Here is a 21,408-nt window from a genome sequence, read left to right on the forward strand (position 1 = left end):
CCACATATGCTACGCAATTCATGATCCCACAAGCATCACTGCTGCTTTAGTTCATTCACATTTCCATTGTTGTCCTGAAGTGAAGCGTTAGGCTCCAGTACCAGTACTAACAAGTACAGAACAGGACATTTCTTTATCGGCTGAGTCTGGACAGACTAAGTCAATTTAGTCTGAAAGACCAGCAATCTGCTTCAGGCAATGCCCAACATCTATGTGATACAAATTACATGAAGGGGGTAATATAGTTGTAAATCCACATTCCTGCACAGCCTCCAACTAAATTAAAAACTGGATGGATACATATTAAAGTCCACTTGAAAGTCACCCCGTGTGAGTTTAAGTGCATTTTTGTGGTAGGCCTCAACTTGGCATTTAGTTCTATTCACTCTCACGTTGCTAATACTCAACATACATTCAGCAGCTTATGAGCAAACTGCTCTATTTGTCTGTCTGTTTGTTGTCAGGGTGGTTTACAATTAAATCTAGAAGTTGGCACAGGCTTTGTCCAGAGAATCCATATTAAATCATGCTGGCATATGTAACATCTGTTTATTATTGTTGTTGTTGTTGTTGGATTTCTAACCCGCCGCTCCCCTGAGGCTCGCAGCGGGTAACAACATGTAAAACCCCCATAAAACCCCTAAGACATAAAACACCTAAAAACAATCCCCAACCCCACCCAAACCCCCCCACCTGATGGCGGCGGAACTATCTGGGAAACCAGGGGTCACTGCTGATGTAGAGGGGGGGCAATCTAAAAAGGGAAGACGCCGGCCTCAACCATAATCCTGGTGGAAGAGCTCCATTTTCCAGGCCTGCGGAAGGATGGCAAATCCCGCAGGGCCCACAGCTCCTCCGGGAGCTCATTCCACCAGGCAGGGGCCAGGACCAAAAAGGCCCTGGCCCTGGTCGAAGCCAGACGTGCCTCCCGGGGGCCAGGAACCACCAATAAATTAGTCCCCGCCGAGTGTAATGCCTTGCGGGGGCATAAGGCACCAGGCAGTCCCTCAAGTATGTGGGACCCAGACCGCAGAGGGCCTTAAAGGTTAAAACCAAAACCTTGAACATGATCCGGCTAGCAATGCAGCTGCCTCAGCACAGGCTGGACATGGGCCCTCCAAGCAGTTCCTGTGAGGATCCTAGCAGCCGCATTTTATGCCAGCTGTAATTTCCGAATCAGGCGCAGGGGTAGGCCCGCGTATATGATTCAGCAGCAACCGAAGAATATCTGGTAGGGGACATCAGACAAGATGTATATTTAGCATAGTTAAAATACAAACTTCCTGATATTTTTCAAATATTTTTCTGTTCTGATTGGCTCCTTGGAGGCCTCCTGCTCCTTTGAACATACTTCCTCCCTGCTTGCCTCTTGAACAGAAGACTTAAGGATCAGAACAGACAGTTTGTCTGTTAGGACTGTTTCTCTCTCTCCTTTTTCCATAAAAATATTTCTGATCACAATAAAACTTTTATTCTTTTAAGCATCCTGGTGCTGCATCTTTGCAAAATTAAACTTTGCCAAAAAAGCAAAAGTTGAGGGAAATCATAGCTGGAAAAAGAATGGTGATTCACAGTTTTAGAATAGATATATGCTTCGCAGGGTAAAGGGATTTGTTTTTGAACAATAATCTTAATGAGAGAAAAGAGAAGATTTAAGAATAAATGTCTTTATACTGCTTGCATAATCTCATATTATGTACTTTGCCTCACCAAAACTTTAAAATAGTTCATTGAGATTCTTCAGAAGGTGGTGGCGAAAGGTCTGAGATGAAAGTCCATGCTGTAGTGGGTATCTGCAATAAATCTTGAGGTTTGTTTTGTTATGAAAGGCACACGGAAATGAGGTTTGTGGTAAGATGATAAAAGGTCAACAGTGTGTCAAGATATCCCATTTCAAAGGCTTTCTGGGATTTTATTTCTTACATTGCAGAAAAAAATCTAAAATGAGAGGAGTGCTTCAGAAATCACATTGTCTTTCGAACTGTCAGCAGCCTTCAACAGACTCAGCCACTCAGTACTGAGGAAAACAATTGGAATCAGAATTATGGTTGAGAGGAACAATGTAAAAGAGGTTTAAATCTTTTTAACATTGGCTTCATTTGGAAGGTTGTAGCTGGAGGGGTTGAATTGGCATGTTGGGATCTCTTTTGTGGGATCCTGCAAGGCTCTGTCCTGTCCCCCGTGCTATTTAATATCTATGTGAAGCTTTTTTGGGGAAGGGGATTCTACAGGGGACTCACCTGTAGATTCAGAGTGGTGAGTCACCGTGATTGACATCTAGCTATAGATCTGTTTATCTAAGCCAGGGGTAGTCAAACTGCGGCCCTCCAGATGTCCATGGACTACAATTCCCAGGAGCCCCCTGCCAGCAAATGCTGGCAGGGGGCTCCTGGGAATTGTAGTCCATGGACATCTGGAGGGCCGCAGTTTGACTACCCCTGATCTAAGCCATCGGGGCAGGCATTTCTGTTCTGAGTAAGAATCTGTCAGCCTGGTTGCAGATGAACCCACACAAGAGGCAGGTGATGCTGGCTGATAAAAGTCCAAGAGGTTATAGTGCTTCCATGTTCAGTGGTGTAAAACCATCTTTGACTTTGTTAGGAGCTACGAAGAGTAGGTGAATCCTGCTCTTCTGATGAAGAAACAGGTTACTGAAGTGGCCAAAGCCATGTTTTATTATCTGATGCTGAAACTGGCACACTGTTGAATTCAGACCTGGTTCTGGTAATCATAGAATCATAGAGTTGGAAGGGGCCATACAGACCATCTAGTCCAACCCCCTGCTCAACGCAGGATCAGCCCAAAGTAATCCATGCTACAGTCACCTCCAGGTTAAGATAGAATAGAAAGTGGAAGAGTAATAGAAGGGTATTATCTCACTAGCCTAGGTTTTTCAGTCACTTTATAGGAAAGGTAAGTTAAGGTTGGAAATAGACATGGCAAGAAGCTTGGTACGCCTATCAAAGCATGGTATGGCTATTTCCCTTACTCTCTCCTGTAATGTGCAGGTAAGGAAATGTGTGATAAGATATAGTCCTATTCCCATGCAGTGGAAGTCAATGATGGGCAGTGAAATATATGTTGTGAGCATATCATGTATTTCTATTAATTAGGTCAAAGATTTATGTGCCTAATAGAAAGCTAACCAAAATCCATTTTGATCACTGCCTTTCTCATAGAATAAACCAAAAACCATTCTTCATATGTAAAGACTTTCTGCATCAAATTCCTGTGCACTGCCTGCCTTTAATATTGTCTAAAATGTTAATATTATATTATATTTGTATACCACTCTCCCCGAAGGCTCAGGGTAGTCCACATAAAACAGAACAGAAACAATATGGGTAACCTTGATTAACAATAATGAATGAAGTGAAACAACAAGCAACATGGAACTGTAGAAAATTAAACATTAAAGTAACTCATACTGATAGCCCAGTGAGTTGGGCTGAACTGCAGTGGGTGCCATAGAAGGGGGCTCAGGAGGAGGGCCCTTGGGAAGTGATGGTACAGGTTGACCTCAACCAAGTGCCTGGTGGAGGAACTCCTTTTGGCAGGCCCTGTTCAAGTTCCATCAGGGCCCTGATCTCCTCCGGGAGCTCGTTCTACCAGGTGGGGCCAGGATGGAGAAAGCTCTGGCCCTGGTTGAGGCCAAGCGACCTTCCCTGGGGCCAGGGATCACCAAGAAGTTGGAATTGCTAGAGCGTAAGGCTCTTTGGGGGGTGTAAGCAGAGCGGCGATCCCTCAGGTACACTGGGCCCAGACCATGTATGGCCTTCAGGAAATCATATTTATATTGTCCTGGGTCTCCCATTTATTTCTTAAATGTCCTAAAAAGGGGAAGCTACACCAGCCAGCTCTTTACTCTTGCCAAGTCAAATCAAAAGGTAGCAATACTTTTTTATCTGATGTCATGCAAGACAACTGTGCAGTCCTAAACAGAGGAACACCCTTCTAAGCCCATTGGCTTCAACGGATTTAGAAGGATATAATTTTGGATTGCACAGTTAGTCCCTCAACTTTACTGAAATCCAAAGCCAAAAATATGTTGTCAAACTCGTAGTACTTTGGAAACAAGTACGTCTCTCTTGTACTATAGTGTCACCAATTGCCAGCTTCCTGATTTTGCTACACTTTCTGACATACTGTAGAAAAAATGTTGAGAATGATTATCTATAATACCAGGAAATCTGATGTTGAGTAAACATTTTAGCAGCGTTTGCTCTAAAGAGTAAAGCTGGAGAAAATGGGGAGTCCAGGCAAAAAAGGAATGTAGCTGCCTCTCACAAGCCTAAAGTGCTGCCCGCTAGCTTCCTACATGCTGAGTATTTCTTGCTGAAAAGATGCTGAAGTAATATTTATTTTGGAGAATGCCCTTGTTATTGCTCACATATAATAATTGAATTGCAAGCCAAGAGAATTGCTAGAGTTTGGCTTTTCTGCTCCTTCAGAGAGTTCAGCTGTAGCAACCATGAAACACCAGATTTGAACTCTCAAATTTCCCTGGGGCATCATCGCATTGGTTGCTTCATTGTGGGAAAATCTTTGGGCGGTATGGTCAGGGATTTTCCTCCTGCTGTGTTTGAAAAGAAAGGAAACAGAAAAACCAGAATTCCTCTGGGTGCTGTGAAAGAGCAGTCTGTTCAGATGCAGGACTTTGTAATGTCAAGCTATGGAAAAAAGACCCTGTGCTAATTTTTACCATATATATCACCCTTTGCCCTTCACCTGGGTGAAGAATCACATGATCAGCCACACTATTTATTGTTATGGTGACATAGAAAAGCCATCATGAAGAGCCCCCCCCCCCTCTCGGCTGCTCCTCTCTAAAGATAGTCTCGGGGTGGCTTCCAACACTTAAAATCTCAAATACAAATTTAAAATTCAGATAAAACCACATACCCTTTAAAACAATAATTTTTAAAAAACATAACTAACCCAGGTAGCCTACTCCATCACTAGGCCTGGGGACAGATGTACTAAGTTTCACCCAGGCCAAGGTGACAAAGCTAACATATAATGGTCAGTCTCTGCTCCTAGATCAGGAAGAGGCAAATATAAAGCTGCACCCACATTGAGACAGCTCTCCATGTTGTTGTTGTTTTTGTTGCTGTGAATGCAGGGGCACACAACAACGGCAAAGCATCCACATGATTGGTTGGCCCTGCTCCATCCATCTTGCAGGTTTTCTTCCCACACCCCTTGGACAAAAACTGCATGCACCTTTCCCCTTATAGCTTCACAACAATTTAAAATGCATGTTCAGAATGCTATGGATCTAGTACATTGTGGTGATAGTTACAGTATTAGGGCATTATAATGCAATACAAATCACTGATTTTTTTTTCGAAGACCTTTGTTGGCTCAGCAGGCCAAAGCAACATTTGGAGATTGAACCACATACATATTACTATAGGATTAAGGTCATATCATTCTGATATATGATAAGAATTCATTTAAAGAGGACTTACTATTAAAGGTTAAAGTATCTTACATCACTGAGGAAGATACCGAAAACGAAAATATACCTAGGAGTTCGTTTTGATGTTTTGGAAGTTGAAATAATTGTTTAAAGTGGAATAAAGTGTTATTTGCCATCACCGGCTTGAAAATCATTACATTTGCTTGTATTACGGCTGACGGGTCTTTACCTGTTTGTTATATTTGGGGACTGGCAGTTGTAAGAAAAAGCACTAATAGGTTGCAGTCCAGGATGGCCAAACTGTGGTTCTCCAGGTGTCCATGAACTACAATTCCCACGAGCCTCTGCCAACTCCGTCAGGGGCTCATGGGAACTGTAGTCCATGGACATCTGGAGAGCCACTGTTTGGCCACCCTGCGATAAGTTGTAAATGACTTTGGATGTTTTCTTCATTAAACTCCTACTAATTTGAGTTCAGTATGAAGGTTCTTTATACAGATTTTTTTGCAAGGGGGGAGGGTAGAATTATACTTATTGCATATTTGCTTTGTAATATCCTATTACCTGGTAATTGAATTTATATTGTACTAGGGGCAAAGCCAGTTGTATCCAAGAATACAAAGGGCGCTAGAGCTTGGCAGTGGGAAGAGGAAGTGCATGGGGGTTGAATGTGTGTGTTGTGTGGGAGGTTGTGGTGGCGTGGTGGCGTGGTGGCAAGTGAGGGCATGGGTATGGAGATATGGGTGTCAAGAACCTGTGGTTTGGAATGTTCATTGAGTGTGGGAGAGGACTGACCTTTGGGAATTGTGGCATAGTGGTTACAGATGAGCTTTCCAGAGCCATGTCTTCAGATATGTGAAGGGAAAATCAGACTGGAGACTCTTCTTAGGAGGAGATTACACTGCAACCAATTCCTCCCAGTTCTGCGTCATTTCCCTTCTTTCCCACAGACACCGAAATGTCCCCCTGCCCTAATACACATGGGGTAGTCACAGTACACAGATGTCCACCCTGTTCCTTCTGTCTCCATTTTTTCACTGTTGATAAAATGTTATGTGCCCACATGCTTCTTTCATGGTTGCTCCTTAGAAGAACAGATTTTTGTACCCTGTTGTTTACTACTCAAAGGAGTCTCAAAACAGTTTACAAACACCTTTTCACTTTGTCTTCCCACAATAGACAACCTGTGAAGGATGTGGGGCTGTGAGAGGTCTGAGAGAACTGGGAATGGGCCACAGTGATCTAGCAGGCCTCAGGTGTTTCAAAGCATTTTCCAATCATCTTCCCTTCCTCTCCCCATAGCAGACTCCCCATGAGGGAGGAGGGGTAGAGAGCCTCAAAGAACCTCCACAACAGCATCCAGTTATGTCTGCAGATTAGCGCTGTGCAGTAGGCCTCAAATCTGCAGAGAGTTGTGAAGAAGAAATACACATGGCTTGGCTGTGTCTAACCCCAGCCACAGCAGTATTTAAGTGAGAGGGGGCTTTTTTGTGGCCCCCCTGTCAGCCAACTGTTTGGCAGAAGGAGAAAGTTCTTCCCCCCCCCCCGCCAAAAAGGAATGCCCACACCCATGCCCTCAGGCTCCCCTGCGTTGTTCTTGGAAATACCTCCCACCCCTCAGTCAGGGGCTGTTAAAGGATTCTTCCCAGCAGGCCTGAAGGGAGGAGGTAGGGAGCACACTCACCAGCCTCCTGCCAGCTCTGTCAGGGTTCTGAGGCAATTTACAATTGGATATGACAGTTAGGACAGCCTTGGGGTGAAAAGGGCTGGCACAGCCTATCCAAGCCTCTGTTCTCATCCCCCTTGGCAGCCCTACTGACCTCCACTCCCTGCGGTACTTAGGAGCAGACTGGCAGCGTTGTCTCCAGATTGCCCCTGGCTGGACTGGGTGGGCAGGTCAGGAGGCGCTTTGTGCTGCCCGATTGGCTGGAACTCTGGTCTGTCCTGGTGAGGACCCAATTGGAAGGCGCAAAGCGCCTTCCGATTGGGCCATCACCTGGATTGGCCCCGCCCACTCAGGCCTTAACCTTTTATGTTTATACAATGGCAACTGTATAAAGATAAGTAAGTCAGCTAAATAAATGCCCTCCGGATCCTCCCTTCTGGTGTTTCTAAGCACAATCAGCAGGGAGACTGTTTGGAAAGAAGTAATCTAGAGGAGTAATTTATTATATAGAAAGGAACTACTTTTCAGCCACAGTATTGTAAACCTGTCATTGAGATGATGGCATGTTGCTTCATTGTTAATCCTGGATCTGTGTTAGGCACTAGTCCCACCATGACTGTGGCCTTGCAGTCCATTTCCTATAAAACATTTCCCAAAGCAATGTGGGGAATTCCAGGTCAACCCCACAAAGTTCAATGGGTTCAGTGGTTTTCTGTGTTTTCATCCTCCATCCTGAGCTTTCCACAGCACTTCTGATCTACTGACATCACTAAGTGACCATGTAAGCAGGAAAGACTTGCTTCACTGGCATTAGTATTGGGGCTATTTTTCTCATTAGAAAAAATGCAACATCCTGTTACCAAAATTTTCTCTTAGAAAACACACCACAATTATGAAGAAACTAGCTTCTGCTTTAGAAAATCAAAAGAGGATATACATCATGCTATGTCACGCTATCACACTATGGTTCTGGAGAAAAGAAAAAAAGACTTAGATGCACTTTGTACTCCTGCCACACCATCAATATAAGCAGACCAGCATCCTAAGTCTGTAATAAACTTGGGAACAACAGATGGCTGATTCTGGCTGTAGATAAGAGGTTTAATGACCATTTTTTCCCTGCTCACTGAATTTTTCTGTAATGGGATCCATTCAGATATATGGAAGAAGGTAAAAGGGTGTATCTTAGATACCACTGAGGGGAGTTATAAACTTGTTGTTGGCCCCAGTGTTTGGATCACATGGCCAATTTTGGTACACGCTCTCCACCCGAGTCCCACATTGCAGTCTCTTTATCCCATAGAACATAACAGAGGCCACAAAGAACTGAACTGGTTTTTATTTACATAGCTGCTATCTGAATAAAATAAAATCACATAAAAATATAAAACTTAAACGTAAGACATCATAATATGCCTAGCCAGTATTACCTATGCTGCCTGCTGGGTAGGATACTGGTTACTAGGCAATACATACTTGTCCGGGAAACCAAGACCAAATTGATAGGCAGGTTTGAAGTCAAGGTCCAGTCCAAAGAGTCAAGCCAAGGGAAACAGTTCACCAAAGAGGGCAGGATGGGGAGCGAAATCAAAGGCAGGCCGGGGTCGCTGGCCAGAGAGAGTGCCATAGCTGTACTGTGGTCGAGTAGCCGAGAGCAGAGTCGAAAGCTGGACCAGAATCAAGAGCCAGAAGTGGAGTCAAGGAACAAGCTGAAGTCAGGAACCGGGAACATAGTCACAAGCCAAAGCCAGGAGTCAACTGAGCAGAGCTTCGCCATAGGGAACTGGAACACCAAGCGTCAAGGTTGATGGGAGGGAATACAGATATTGCACCCACAGAGAACCTTGCCTCAAGCTTCTCCTAAAGTACACCAAGGCTGGGAGGGGTAGTCTTCAACCAGAGAATTTGTAGCTGGCCTAATCCTCATCTGCGAAAGGAGCTGCAGCTGGACCCAATTTAGACTGACAGCATGCTGACAACTGTGCTGATCTTCTGACAGCTGTCAGATCTGTATATTGTTGCCTTTGCTACTCACTTTGGTGAGTCCTCTGGGTTGGATGGGATCTTGTCCCATGGTTTCACATATGCTGGCATGTAGGGCTGGGAAGCAGCCTGGCGGGGACAAGGTTACTTATCCTCTGGGGCATTGGGCCAGCCCTGATCCCCAACATGATCTTCACAGACCAGATCTCCAGGCAGTGCTGGTAGAGTGCTGGGCCCGGGCAGTGAACCTGGATCAGCTATGGTCTCTGAAGTGCCCTCTGGAGGCTTGACCACAGGTACAGCAGGTGCAGGCATGACATTACCATCAATTATATTATTTCAGGTTCTGCACAAGTAAGCACAGAATTTGGCCACTTGGCTTGAAAAAGACAGGTTTTCTCTATTTAATAATTTGTCTAATCAAATTCAGCTCTTTATGGTAGGGATAGAGAAGAAGAACATACCCTGTAGATTCTACCTCTTCCATTGTACATGGGCATAATCCTTCAGCGTAAGGGATTCTCTTATACTACCCCTCAAGAATGGCTGTGGCAGGGCTTTACATCTAGCCGATGTTAAATCCCTTCTATTGGGATGGAAATCAATAAATGATAGGTAAGGGCTTGGGGACATAATATGCCTCCTTTCCACTGGGGCTCTAAAACAGGTCTTGCTATCTTTCTATGTTAACCACAGCAGAGAGACCAATGGCAAGCCACTTTCCATGGAAGAAACTACTTTCTTCTTATCTCTTGTTGTTTTTCTATGTCAGCCTCAATGAGATAAAGGAGAAGAGATGTTTTCTTTTTACTCCTTTTTTTACTACCTGAAGGAGTCTCAAAGTCGCCTTTCCTTCCTCTCCCCACCATAGACACTCAGTGAAATAGAAGAGGCTAAGGGTTCTGAGAGATTTGTGACTGGCCCAAAATCACCCAGCTGCATGTGGAGGAGTGGGGAATCAAACACGGTTTTCCAGAGTCCATTGCTCTTAACCACTAAACTAAGATATTTTCATGCCCATAATTGCCACACATCTTTCATGATAATTCTACAAAAGATTAGAATTGCCTTCTGCTGACACCTACTGGGAGAACATGAAATAATGCAATATCAATCCCCTTTCAATGCACTTTGCAAATGGATTTATTGTATGAAATGGCAAAATCCACTTGCAAACGGTCACCAGATGGAATGAAACTGCACTATTTAGCATGTATTAAAGTGCCTATAATCATAAAAGATGTTCCTTTAATTTGAGGCCAGTAATGTTTGTTTAGTTGTTCTAGAAATCTAGATCTGTTTAGGAAAATAATGCTTTTGGATTAGATCTACACATAGTTGTTTTTCATACGTGAACATACACACTTGCCAAATCCACTTGAGGAAAAACAAATAGCTTACATAAGGAGAAAAAGTTGCACAGAGATTTCTCTCCCCGGTTCTTTATTATGTTAAGTTCATTCTCTTAATAAATAGCCACCAATAGGTTTAGTTAAAGGGAGTCCAGTTCAGCTACATTCCTTTGAAATGAGCTCATTACTAATAGAGGGTGCAGGCTGCCAGAATCGCCTCTCTTTTATCAGACTAGAATGTCTTGGCCCCCTTTCCCCTCATAACTGGACAAGGGCATACACATCCAAGTATATTGTTGCTAAGGTCAAAGAACGCACAGATTGTTGCTTTCTCCTGGATGGCTGCCTGCTTTTATTTCTTTCCTGAATCCCTGGTCACTTTCCCATGTGCATCCCTGCATATTAAAGATTGTCCTCCCTTCTAGGCTTATTATTCAGATAGAAAAGCAGCACTTGGTGCTCTGTCGAATCTCCCATCAGTTTGCGAGCCCGTTGTCTCTGAGTAAGAAACATCTCCCTACTGGGACACTGAAAACAAATTTGGCAACAAGTCTATTATTTTTGCTGTTTGAATTCTTCCATTTTATGATGGATATCAAAATTTGTAGTGTTAGATTTATTATGGGGACTGACAGCTGTGCTCTCAACTAGCCCAGGTGGAGTAGTAGCACTCAGCATGACAATCAGAAGTCTGAATGACATGTAGGACCTAGGCAGAGTCTGCACTTACTTTGTTTATTCCATTGTCAATCCTGTTGAATTCAGATCGATTTGAACTCGGGTCTTCCTCTTCCCCCCCCCCCATTGAAACAGGAAAGTGTTCTGCACGTGGTTAGGGTAGTTCAGAAGGGGGGGGGAGCCAAGCCTCTTTCTTTCTTTTCTTGAAGGGGGTGGGGAGAGGAGCCAAGCAGGGAGCCTCTTTCTTTTCTTGGATGGGGGCGGGGGGAGAGGATCAAAGAAGGCAGAGGAGGGAGAAAAAAATCCAAGACTGACAAGTTGAGAGAAATTAGGGGCTTCTCCTTTAAGGCAAATTTGTCACATGAGGAGCTTTGGCCAATCATGGGTTCTCAACCACGGAGCAAAGCCCAGACTCAAAACAGCCTGCTTTCTCAATTCGATTTTAAAAAATATTGAGCATTAAAAGCACTCTAAGATATTGCACAATAAAGGTAAGGTCACTCTGCATCTATCCTTCTTGCTGCAGAAGGAAAATTAAAATTGTCCAAAATCAAAACAGAAATCGCATTCTGTGTAGAGGGTAGGGACTGAATTGACCTGGGGTTGGAATAAAAGCTCCATGCAGTTTACACCCTAGTCTGCACACAATAGATAATGCACTTTCAATGCACTTTAGAAGTAGATTTTCCTGTTCTGCCAAAGCACATTGAAAATGCATTATCCTATGTGTGCAGACTAGGCCCTGGTTGCTCAGAACTGATTCTCTACAAAGCATTATATTTGGAAGTGCCTTGACAGAAACAATTAAATATCTAGACCTGACATTTTTGTTTTATCTGATGACAGACAGATTACTTTCATCTACCCTAAATCTTTGTGGTGAGATCGGCTAAAATTTGGGCCCCTTGAGTCCTAGTCTAAGAGAATGGCAGATTTATACAGGTCTTAAATAGATTAAGAAATAAAATATAAAAGAATAAATATAAGAGGGGGATTCTTCTGTAATGTTTGATTGACAGACCATGCTACCTGTCTTTCCTTTGTAAATTTTCAGTGATTGCTTATTAGCCATGTATAAGTGGAACCCTAGGTCTCTTTTTCTTTTTATTAATTTTGTCTTCCTGAGAACAGTCACAAAGTTTTCTTCTCTGTCAAATACATGGATCTGATAATCCTATAAGGTGACTATTTTCCTAGCTTGTGTAGCCTCTGATCTGTTATTCCATACAGCAACATCTAGTCAAGGCATGGTAAACAGCATCTGTCAGTTTCTTCAAAATATGTAAAATAAATGAGGATTCATCTTAGCATTCATTTTGGTTTTAGAGATAGGTTTATCTTAGGAATGGTCCAGGAATGGGAATGATTAGCCTTAGAGAGTGTTAGGACAAGGGAATATATCAAGTGATGATTAGGAAAGGCTATGGGATGTATAAACATTTTTTACATTAGTTGACAAGTTAAAATAATGTAAAAACCATACGCCTGGTGGAAGAGCTCCATCTTGCAGGACCTGTGGATAGCTGACAATTCCGGCAAGGCCCTCAGCTCTTCCGGGAGCTCATTCCACCAGGTTCAAGGCCAGGCGAACTTCCTGGGGGGCCAGTAGATTCATACCCACAGAGTGAAGAGCCCTGAGGGGGGCATAAGCAACCAAGCGGTCCCACAGGTAAGTAAATACAACAATGGCAAAAGTGATCTCACAAGAGTTCCAACAGCATTTTCATACAGTCCCATAGGTTGGTCAAGTTGGGTTCCATTCATAGGAAAGGGGTTTCTGGGGGGCCCAGCAGAAGAAATTCCAGGTGGAACTGTGATAGCCTAGGCAGGGTCCTGATCTCTTCAGGGAGCTCATTGCGCCAGGTGGGCCCAGGATGAAGAAGGCTGTGGTCCTGGTTGAGGTCAGACTTGCTTCTTTAGGGCCAGGGACACCAGCCAGTTGGAAGTGGTTGAGCGCAGAGATCTTGTGAGGGAATATAGGCAGTGAGGCAGTCCCTCAGGTACACGGGGCCCAGACCGCATATGGCCTTAAAGGTGATTACCAAAACCTTAAGTCTGATCCAGAATTCCACTCGTAGCCAGTGCGGTTGTTGGAAGTGGGCCAGATGTGGGACCTCCATGGTGTTTCTGTGAGGATCCTGGCTGCTGCATTCTGGATGTGTGGCAGTTTCCAGATAAAGGTTAATAGTAGATCTGTGTAGAGCAAGTCCAGTCTAGAGGTGACTGTCACATGGATCACTGTGACTAGGTGTTCCAGGGCTAAGTAGGGCACTAGTAGTTTGGCTTGGTGCAGGTGGTAGAATGGTATTCTTGGAGGAATCACATCCAAATACTTGCCAGGCCCGACCCTGCTAATTTTCCAATATCTGATGAGACTGACCTAGCCTGAGATATCCAGATCATGGTTGCCACTTATTCTAGTGACCTATTAATCAGATAGGGTGGAATAGGGAGGATCATGGCTTATGCATCTGTGTATTTCTAGTTGACTAATAAAAGGATAATAAGTCTGTTTTTAAAGTAATGCACAACTGGTGACACACAACTGATTATCTGAGATGCATATTTCTACAGAAGCATCCTGAGTGAAGCTATTATGGAAAGCATGTTTAGCTCTGGAGAGACAGTGTAGCAAATCCCTACTTTGAAACTTGCTGAGTGACCTTGGGCCAGTCACACATTCTCAGCATAATCTACCCCACAGGGTTGATGGGAGGATAGAGCAGAGAACAATGTAAGCTTTCTTCCATTGGGAAGAAAGGCAAGGTATAAATGGACCACACAAATATGTGACTTCTTAGTTGTGATCCATATGTGCAACAGCAGCTGAGAACAAAAAGGTGACTGTGGGTAATTTGGCAGCATGTCAATAGTGGCAGTTTGCTAAATCAGGCCAGATTTAAGGAGAGATTGCATACAATCCAGACAAATACTGCCTTAATACAGATGGTACATATGTATGTAAGCTCTCCCCTGTACTGCAGCCAAAGCAGCCAGAGTATCCACTTACAGCATTCACCAGTTTGCCCCTTGCCTTGCTCCTCTCAGGCATGCAAGATTCCCAGGTGCTGCCTCCCACAAAGAAACTTCTAGTGTTGACAGCCACCATTCATCCATCAAGTACCTTCAGTGCAAGACCAAAGTATGTGGCAGATATATGGTAGTGACCTCTTTGCTGACACCTATCCTCAATGTCTTGTGTTTTTTGGAACAGTACAATAGAAGTCAATTCCCTCAGTTGCAATATCCTGATAGAATCTAACTGGATGCCCAAGGGGTGCTGTGTAGCAAAGCAGTTAGCAGTGACCTACTCAACATGGTAGGAACCCAATTTTCTGTTCTGGACCTTGATGCACAGTTGGTTCCATGGCTGAGTGAGATCATAGTGACAAAACATGTTTTCCAGTTTAGGAAACAAACAAGTCCTGGAAAGTCTGAAGATGTATTTCTTTTGTGGACAGAATTGTTCACTGGAATGAATTTCAGTTTAAGGAAAAGTAAAAATGCTAGAGGCAACAAACAGTAACAGCAAGTAGGTGTTCAAAGATGGTTGTGGGTAGAAAGAGAATTAGTATGGCCACCCGTTCTGTAGAAATATAGTGTATAATTTTTTCTGTTACACCAATTCTGAAAACTGAAATAGCTGCCACACCCGAAAGGCAAAACAACAACAAATAAACCCCAAAGCCTCGATTTCCTACTGGTTAACCCAGAGCACAATCCACTAGAAGTTCTCCTGCACAAGCCTGTCTAAAATGAATATAGCCGTGTAAGAACATAGCAATCCTATGGATCAAAACTGTCCACATCTTACTCTGCAGCCATTAATGGTGTCCCTCAAGTAACTCCCTAGCTTGCTTTATAGGGCCTATTATGGCCATGAAGCATTTATTACCTAAACATATAAGTAATTTAAAAGCTGGGACCAGCAAGATCTCTACTGTATTATGTACTGATTGTCGCAAATTCTTTAACTGCTCCTAATTTGCCAGGGTGGTAACCTTGTTAAGCATACAGTTTGCACCTAATGCAGAGGTGTTGTAATACCTGCCTGTTCAAGATCTGTTCTGTCATGCACCTGTTATGGCATTGGAACCTTGCCAAAAAATGTTAGAAACCATTTGCAGATGCCTAAGGCTTGAATTTGCTTGAATTTGGGCAAAGAATGCTGGGATTCCAAGGCACAGAAGTGATTAGTGGGGGAGGAACGCTGGCAGAATGAATGGATTTTATTTTTTATGTGAGAAAAAGGAGTTTTCATTTAAAATTTCTTAAGAGAGGTAATATAGTTTTTGCCACTGTAAAATAGCTGCAGTTCCTGCAAAAATATTCTTGTTGCTCACAAAACATCTCTCCAAGATATATTTATCCTGTATCTCCGCCAAGCAGTTCAGTGAGCATATCTCCTGTGCATCTTCCCACCTACCTAGTGAATTCGGTTAAACTGAGAGATAATGACTTGCACAAGATTACCCATGTTTGATGACTGAGTGACAATTTGAACCTGTCTCCCCCCCCTCCCATTTTGGACACTGTACTATGCAAACACATATGTACAACTGCACCATGTGGCAGTCTTCTGTGACCTTTCCCTGGTCAAAAACCCAACGAGACAGAAAAAACGGGCCTTGCTTCCCTGCGAATATGAACAGGATGGGGCCGAAGGTGCCATTGCTGCTAGAAGCCCAGCGGGTATGCTTCTGAGTTATTATGCGGTGAGGAATTGGCTCCGGACCTTTGGTACTCGTGTGCTTCTGCTGCCTTTGTAAGGACATAAATAAAACTAGCACCGATCTCCACAAAGCAAGCCAAAAAGGGAAACTCTTCTGCCTGTGGGGATTTAAAAAATGATCTCTGATCCGAAAGGGGGTGGGTTAAACAGGGCGGCGCTTCCCAGCCAAGGCACCAGGCTGCAGGAGGGCGGGCGGGCGAGCGAGCGAGCCGCCTGGTAGGTAGGTAAGTAGGTAGGTGGGTGGGTGGCTGGTTGCCTCCCTCCCTCCTGCTAAGCAAGCAGTCCGCGCCCAACCTGCGAGCCTCGCTTCCCCAGGCTGGCCAAGCAGGACGGTGCCGCCCAAGCGGCCCCAGCGGGGAAGGCGGAGGCGGGAAAGGAGCAGCATGGCGTGCTTCAGCGGCGAGTACGTGGTAAGAGACCACACAGCGGGCGGGCGGGAGGCTGGCTCGGAGGGGGCCTGTGCGGGAACCAAGGGGGAAAGGGGAGGGGGCGGCGGCAGCGGCAGCGGCGCCAGGAGGTTTTTGGCAGCCGCTCTCCTGGAGGCGGGAAAAAGGCAGCTTCGGTGGCTGCAGCCGCCGCGCTTCCCTAGAGGGCAAGGCGTTGTTTTCCACAGCTAGTTGCGCGCTGCCGCCGCCTCCTCCTCGGTTTCTGAGGGTGACCCCGGGGCGCTTAGGCGGGTCTCGCTTGCTGCCTCTCTCGGCCCCTTCGCGCCTCCCTTTTGCGTGTTTGGGGACGGGGCGGGCTATCTCGTTATAGAGTGACAGGTGCTTTTCTTTCGCTCACAGTGCCCAAGGCCTCCGCCGTAGAGTTCACGGGGGTGGGGGTAGGAGCCGAGGACTGAGAGGTGCGTGCCTGGAGAGAACGGGGTCTGCACTTAAATAGGACCCACAGCAAACTTCTTTCATAATATAATAAGTGCAAGTTTTCAGGAAAGCTGCATCGTAAAATTGTAAATATGTGTGTAATTTTATAAACAAATTGCACTGGAAGTTTCCATTAGGACACGAGTATAAATCAGTGTTTCCTAACAGGGCCATAAGACCTCAGGGTGTGTGTTTGTGTGTGGGAGGGTGACATTTAGGTGTTTTGATGAGAGCATTGCATAGTTGGTGGACAGCAGTAGCTGAAAGCTTTAGAACCTGTGGTATAAAATAAAAAAATGGTGTGGGGCTCTTTGTTAAGTTTATTGAAATTATCTTAATTCGAACTCAAGAAATAATTATATGGTGCATGTCCAACAGATGGACAGCAAGAAAAATGATACTGATAGTTGTTTTGTCATGGTGTGCAGCTTTATTAGCATAACATTTAAACACACACACACACAGTCTGCTCTTATGCTTGGATTGATGTCTAATATAAATCTATCAAAACAACTAGGACAAAAGAACGTAAGCGAACCTTCCATTAATATTTTTATTTGGCCTAGAATGAAGAAGTGAACACATTACCTTGTGAAATACAGTTGTAGAAAGAAATTGACGATTGCCTAGTAAACTTTGGTATGATATGACATGAACAACCCTTGTGCTCTCATGCTACTTCCACTTCTGTCCTTGTCTTCTGTTGGCGGAATCAATTCATTATTTCTGCTTTAGCAAAGGCCAAACTTTCCACTTCTTCAAATTAGGGAATATTATAAACTGTGAACAAGACATGTTTTGTAGTCATAGTGTGCAGGACTTTCAAACTATGGCTTTCACTGAAGCTAAAGGGAATTCATAAACGCAAGGCACTTACATCCAGCACCAGATATTGGTTTGGGGTTATATTTGAATGGTACCCATATGCCCCATATCAGTCTCTCACCTCTTCAACTCAGGTCATCAACCTCCTGGTGGGACCTAGAGTCCTCTTAGAATTACAGGTGCCCTCCAGACTACAGAGACAAGTTGCTTTGGAGAAAATGGCAAAGAAACAGAAGTCCTAGTGTGACGTTACATCTGCACTGAGTTCTTTCTACTCCCTAAACTCTGTACTCCTCAGGCACAACCTCCAAATCTCCAGGAATTTCCCAAGCCAGAGTTGTCAACTGTAGGTTGAAGACACCTATTGATTGCTTGTCAGAACTGGATATTATGAATCAGCATATTAGTTCCATGGTGACATATTTTGATTCTGTAGTTATTGGTGCTAGTAGACAACAGCAACTATTCATATACTTCATACTTTATCACAGAAAAATTTCTGAGTAAACATACATTTGCTTGCACATTTTTCCTAACGAAACTTCTCTTTTAGTATACCAGACTTATTGTTATATTTTCTTTAAAATGTAATGTTTAATTACTAGGTTTCTGAAGGTGGATTAGCTGAACCAAGAAAGTGGCAACCATTGATGTGCAGGAAGTGTACAGACTCCCTTTGGCTGATGTTATTCTTTCTGTTTTGGACAGGTTTGGTAAGTAGTCTCCTACAGAAACAAATTTATTGCCAAAACATTAATGAAATTGCTAGTAATGAAAGGGCATGAGTGATAATCTTGGAGTGTAGTATCACAAGATGCTTTATGCTGGTGTTGTAACATTTTTACATTGCTTTTCTGAATATTTATAGTAATTCTTTAAACTGAGAATTTAAGATTCAGGATTGAAAGGAACACTGTCTTAACTGCTGAAGTGTTGCAATTTGGTTATTCAGTTCCATTTGCTCGGAATGAAAAGAAAAACTTGACACCTAAAACTAATTCTTAGACTGCATAGAATAGATAGATGTCTCAGTCATGGGAAAATACACAGGTTGTGTGAGCAATGTGTACAGAGGTGTGTGTGAACAATGGCATGTGATTTTTAAATTTTTTTAAAAATTTAGTTATATAATCCTATAGTTACATAGTCATTCAACACAGAAAAAGCAACAAAGAGTGGAGAACAATGAAGGCATTGGAACAGAGGAACAGACGAAAAATATGCTTGCAGTTTCCTATCTGTTATTATCTATCCTTTCTTCAGGAAACACAGTGTTTTGTACTCCCTCTTCCATTTTTATGTAGTTAGGCTTAGGGCCAGTTCACTTATGGGTGAAATAACATTGGAGGAGAGTTAAGCTTGCTCTTGGCACACATCGTGGTCCTGATCTGAATCAAGCCTAGAAATAAATTCCATTTAGGGTCTCCAGAGCACATCTGTCAACCGGATGCATGGGGAACATGAGGACTGTTGTAAAGTGTAAATTCAGCAGAAGATGAATACTAAGAGGTTGTGTCAGTGGCTTCATGGATGACGTGAATTGTGATGAAGGATTTGAAGTGGGAGGCGTTTGAGGGAGGTGAGAACAGGGCTGAATGTGCTGGAGAGAAAGTGGGCGTGAACAGATGGAAGAATAATTTCAGTGGTCTGTGTGGAAATGAATGAGAAGCCACTGCAGATAAAGAATATATTTGCAATTTTTTTCGATATGTACTTTTTATATAATTTATTTTCTGAGTAATGATCCTGTGTTTTAAAGATGAAAAACTGAGGCTGAGAGACAGCAATAATAAGAGCTAGCAGTGTGGCTGATCTGGGCTTAGCCACATGTAAGCATTTTTCCCTGCACAATTTGATCCTGTATATATTTACTTAGATTTAAGTTCCATTAACTACTATTCAAAGAAGTCACAGCTTACAATCTCAATTGACTTTAAAAAGGCCAACTCTGAAATAATTATGCCTTCGATTGCCGATCTACAGCCAATTCTTCACAAGTTTTCATGAAAGTAAAGCCGAGTTTACTCAATTCATTGTATTCCCAGTAAATGTGTAGGCGTCTAACAATACATTATTCATTGTTAAGCAGTGAGACTTGAGGTATATGACAGTGTTGCATAAATGCTAAATATTAAGCTAACAGCTGCAGATTAATTGATGTTTCTGGTACCGGTTGCAAATCTGGAAGAATAATCCTTAAAAAAAAGAGGCATGTGTATCTGCTGCCTTAATGCCATGCTGGCATAACATCATGTTCTGTAATGCTTCAGTTGATATTATATTTACAGTTTGCCAGGAAACCTTTAATCTTTGTTTTAATATTACAAACCATGTTAAATAACTCGTACCTCTTGTTGGCTACTTTATGAGAGCCAGTGCAATGAAGTAGTTAGACTATTGGACTAGGATGTGGGAGACTCCGATTTCTCTTTACATCCCCACTGTGCCGTAAAACCCTATCAGGTAATTTTGGGCCAATCATACATTCTCAGACTGGACTACCTAACAAGACTGTTGTGAGGATAAAATGGAGGAGAGGAACATGATCTAAGCTGCTTTGGGTCCCCATTTGGTGAAGAAGGTTGTGGTATAAATTAAATAGATTCATAACTATAAAATTTCTGTCACAGATTTCTTTGCCATGTGGGAAAGGAGAAGTATACATGTTGCTATTTCAGTTTCTAAGAAGGAAATCCCTCTGTAAACCGCTCCGGGAGCAGTATAACTAAAGCAGTAAGGGGGGTTGGGCCCAGTCCGGGATGAGGAAAAGAGCCCATTGGCCTCCTGAGCCCCGGACTGCCCGCTCAGCCCAAGAACCCAGTTCCCTTGGAGCTTGGTAGGGGCGGCACGTCCCCGGTGAAGAAAAGGGCAGGGCCACCATGTCAAAGACGTGGCGGCCCTGCTCCTCTCCCCATCAGGAAGCCAGGGCCTGGGATGGTAGGGGGCGGGAAACAAGGCTTCCTGGCTGGGAAGGCAGCAGGGATGCTGCGTCTCTGACACGGTGGCCCTGCTCCTTTCCCAGCCGGGGCCTGGATGGGAGGGGTGGGAAATGAGGCTTCCTGGGACCCTCCTTTCCCTGCGCCACGGCCAGGTCCTTTTCCAGCCGGGAAGCCGGGGCCTGGGGTGGGAGGGGGGCGGGAGACAAGGCTTCCCCGCCTGGGAAAGGAGCAGAGACCCAGCTCCTTTCTCTGCACCACGGCCAGGGTCCCGGGGGGATGGGGAGAGGCCACCGGCATGCCAGGGGCCCCCCAAAAGATGATGCTAGAGCCCACTGTATTTAGCATACAGCGGGCTTGATTTTTAGTACATACATAATATAGTAGAGACTTGTACACACTGATTGCTTGGCGTGCATTCATTGGTACACATAGGGATCAGTTGCAGCTTTTAAGTTCTTCCACTGGAAAGAAGGGGGCTCCTTTTGACTGCTGAAAACACCATGCTGGTGATTGTGAAATAAAAGCCATACTGGATGATAGTTCCATTGAAGAAGGGAAATGGAGAAGATATGAGTGGAAAAACCTTTTCTTCTTACCTCAGTAATGAAGCTGCCTATCCTGATTTACAAAGTGCCGTTTTTAAATGACATTTGACACTTTAACATTCACACACTTTAACAAATTGGGAGTTGTTTTTTGGTCACAAGCCAGGACTGTAAACCCTATCTTGGTTTATGAGTAAGAGCCTGTGGTTGTCAGGGTTGTTCCATCTCATGAACAAATTGTGATTTGTTCCTGATGTCTGAATATAAATTTTGGCCACCAATATAGTATTAATTAGTTGTGTACATATTAAGTTTTGTTTGCTTAAAGTACATAAAGTTGGGGTTATATTTCAGCTTTAATTGTGGTGGGTTTTGGCAAGGTCATTCAAGTAGAGTCTAGTAA

At 43.8% G+C, this 21,408-nt stretch overlaps 1 protein-coding gene across 4 annotated transcripts in view; it reads left to right on the forward strand.

The window, feature by feature from the left end:
- Nucleotides 1–21,408, forward strand: part of SLC44A3 (solute carrier family 44 member 3) — a 133,616-nt gene that overhangs the window by 67,684 nt on the left and 44,524 nt on the right. The window contains exons 1-2 of one of the 4 annotated variants that reach the window (XM_077332949.1): nt 16,003–16,243; nt 18,127–18,234. In XM_077332949.1, the coding sequence (XP_077189064.1) occupies nt 16,217–16,243; nt 18,127–18,234 (135 nt within the window). In that variant the 5' untranslated portion in view covers nt 16,003–16,216. Of the gene's footprint in view, nt 1–16,002; nt 16,244–18,126; nt 18,235–21,408 lie in introns of those variants that run through there. The other 3 variants (XM_077332950.1, XM_077332952.1, XM_077332951.1) reach the window with 3 other exon arrangements.

The sequence above is a fragment of the Paroedura picta genome, chromosome 4 (genome assembly GCF_049243985.1).
Source record: "Paroedura picta isolate Pp20150507F chromosome 4, Ppicta_v3.0, whole genome shotgun sequence".
Classification (NCBI taxonomy): Eukaryota; Metazoa; Chordata; class Lepidosauria; order Squamata; family Gekkonidae; genus Paroedura; species Paroedura picta.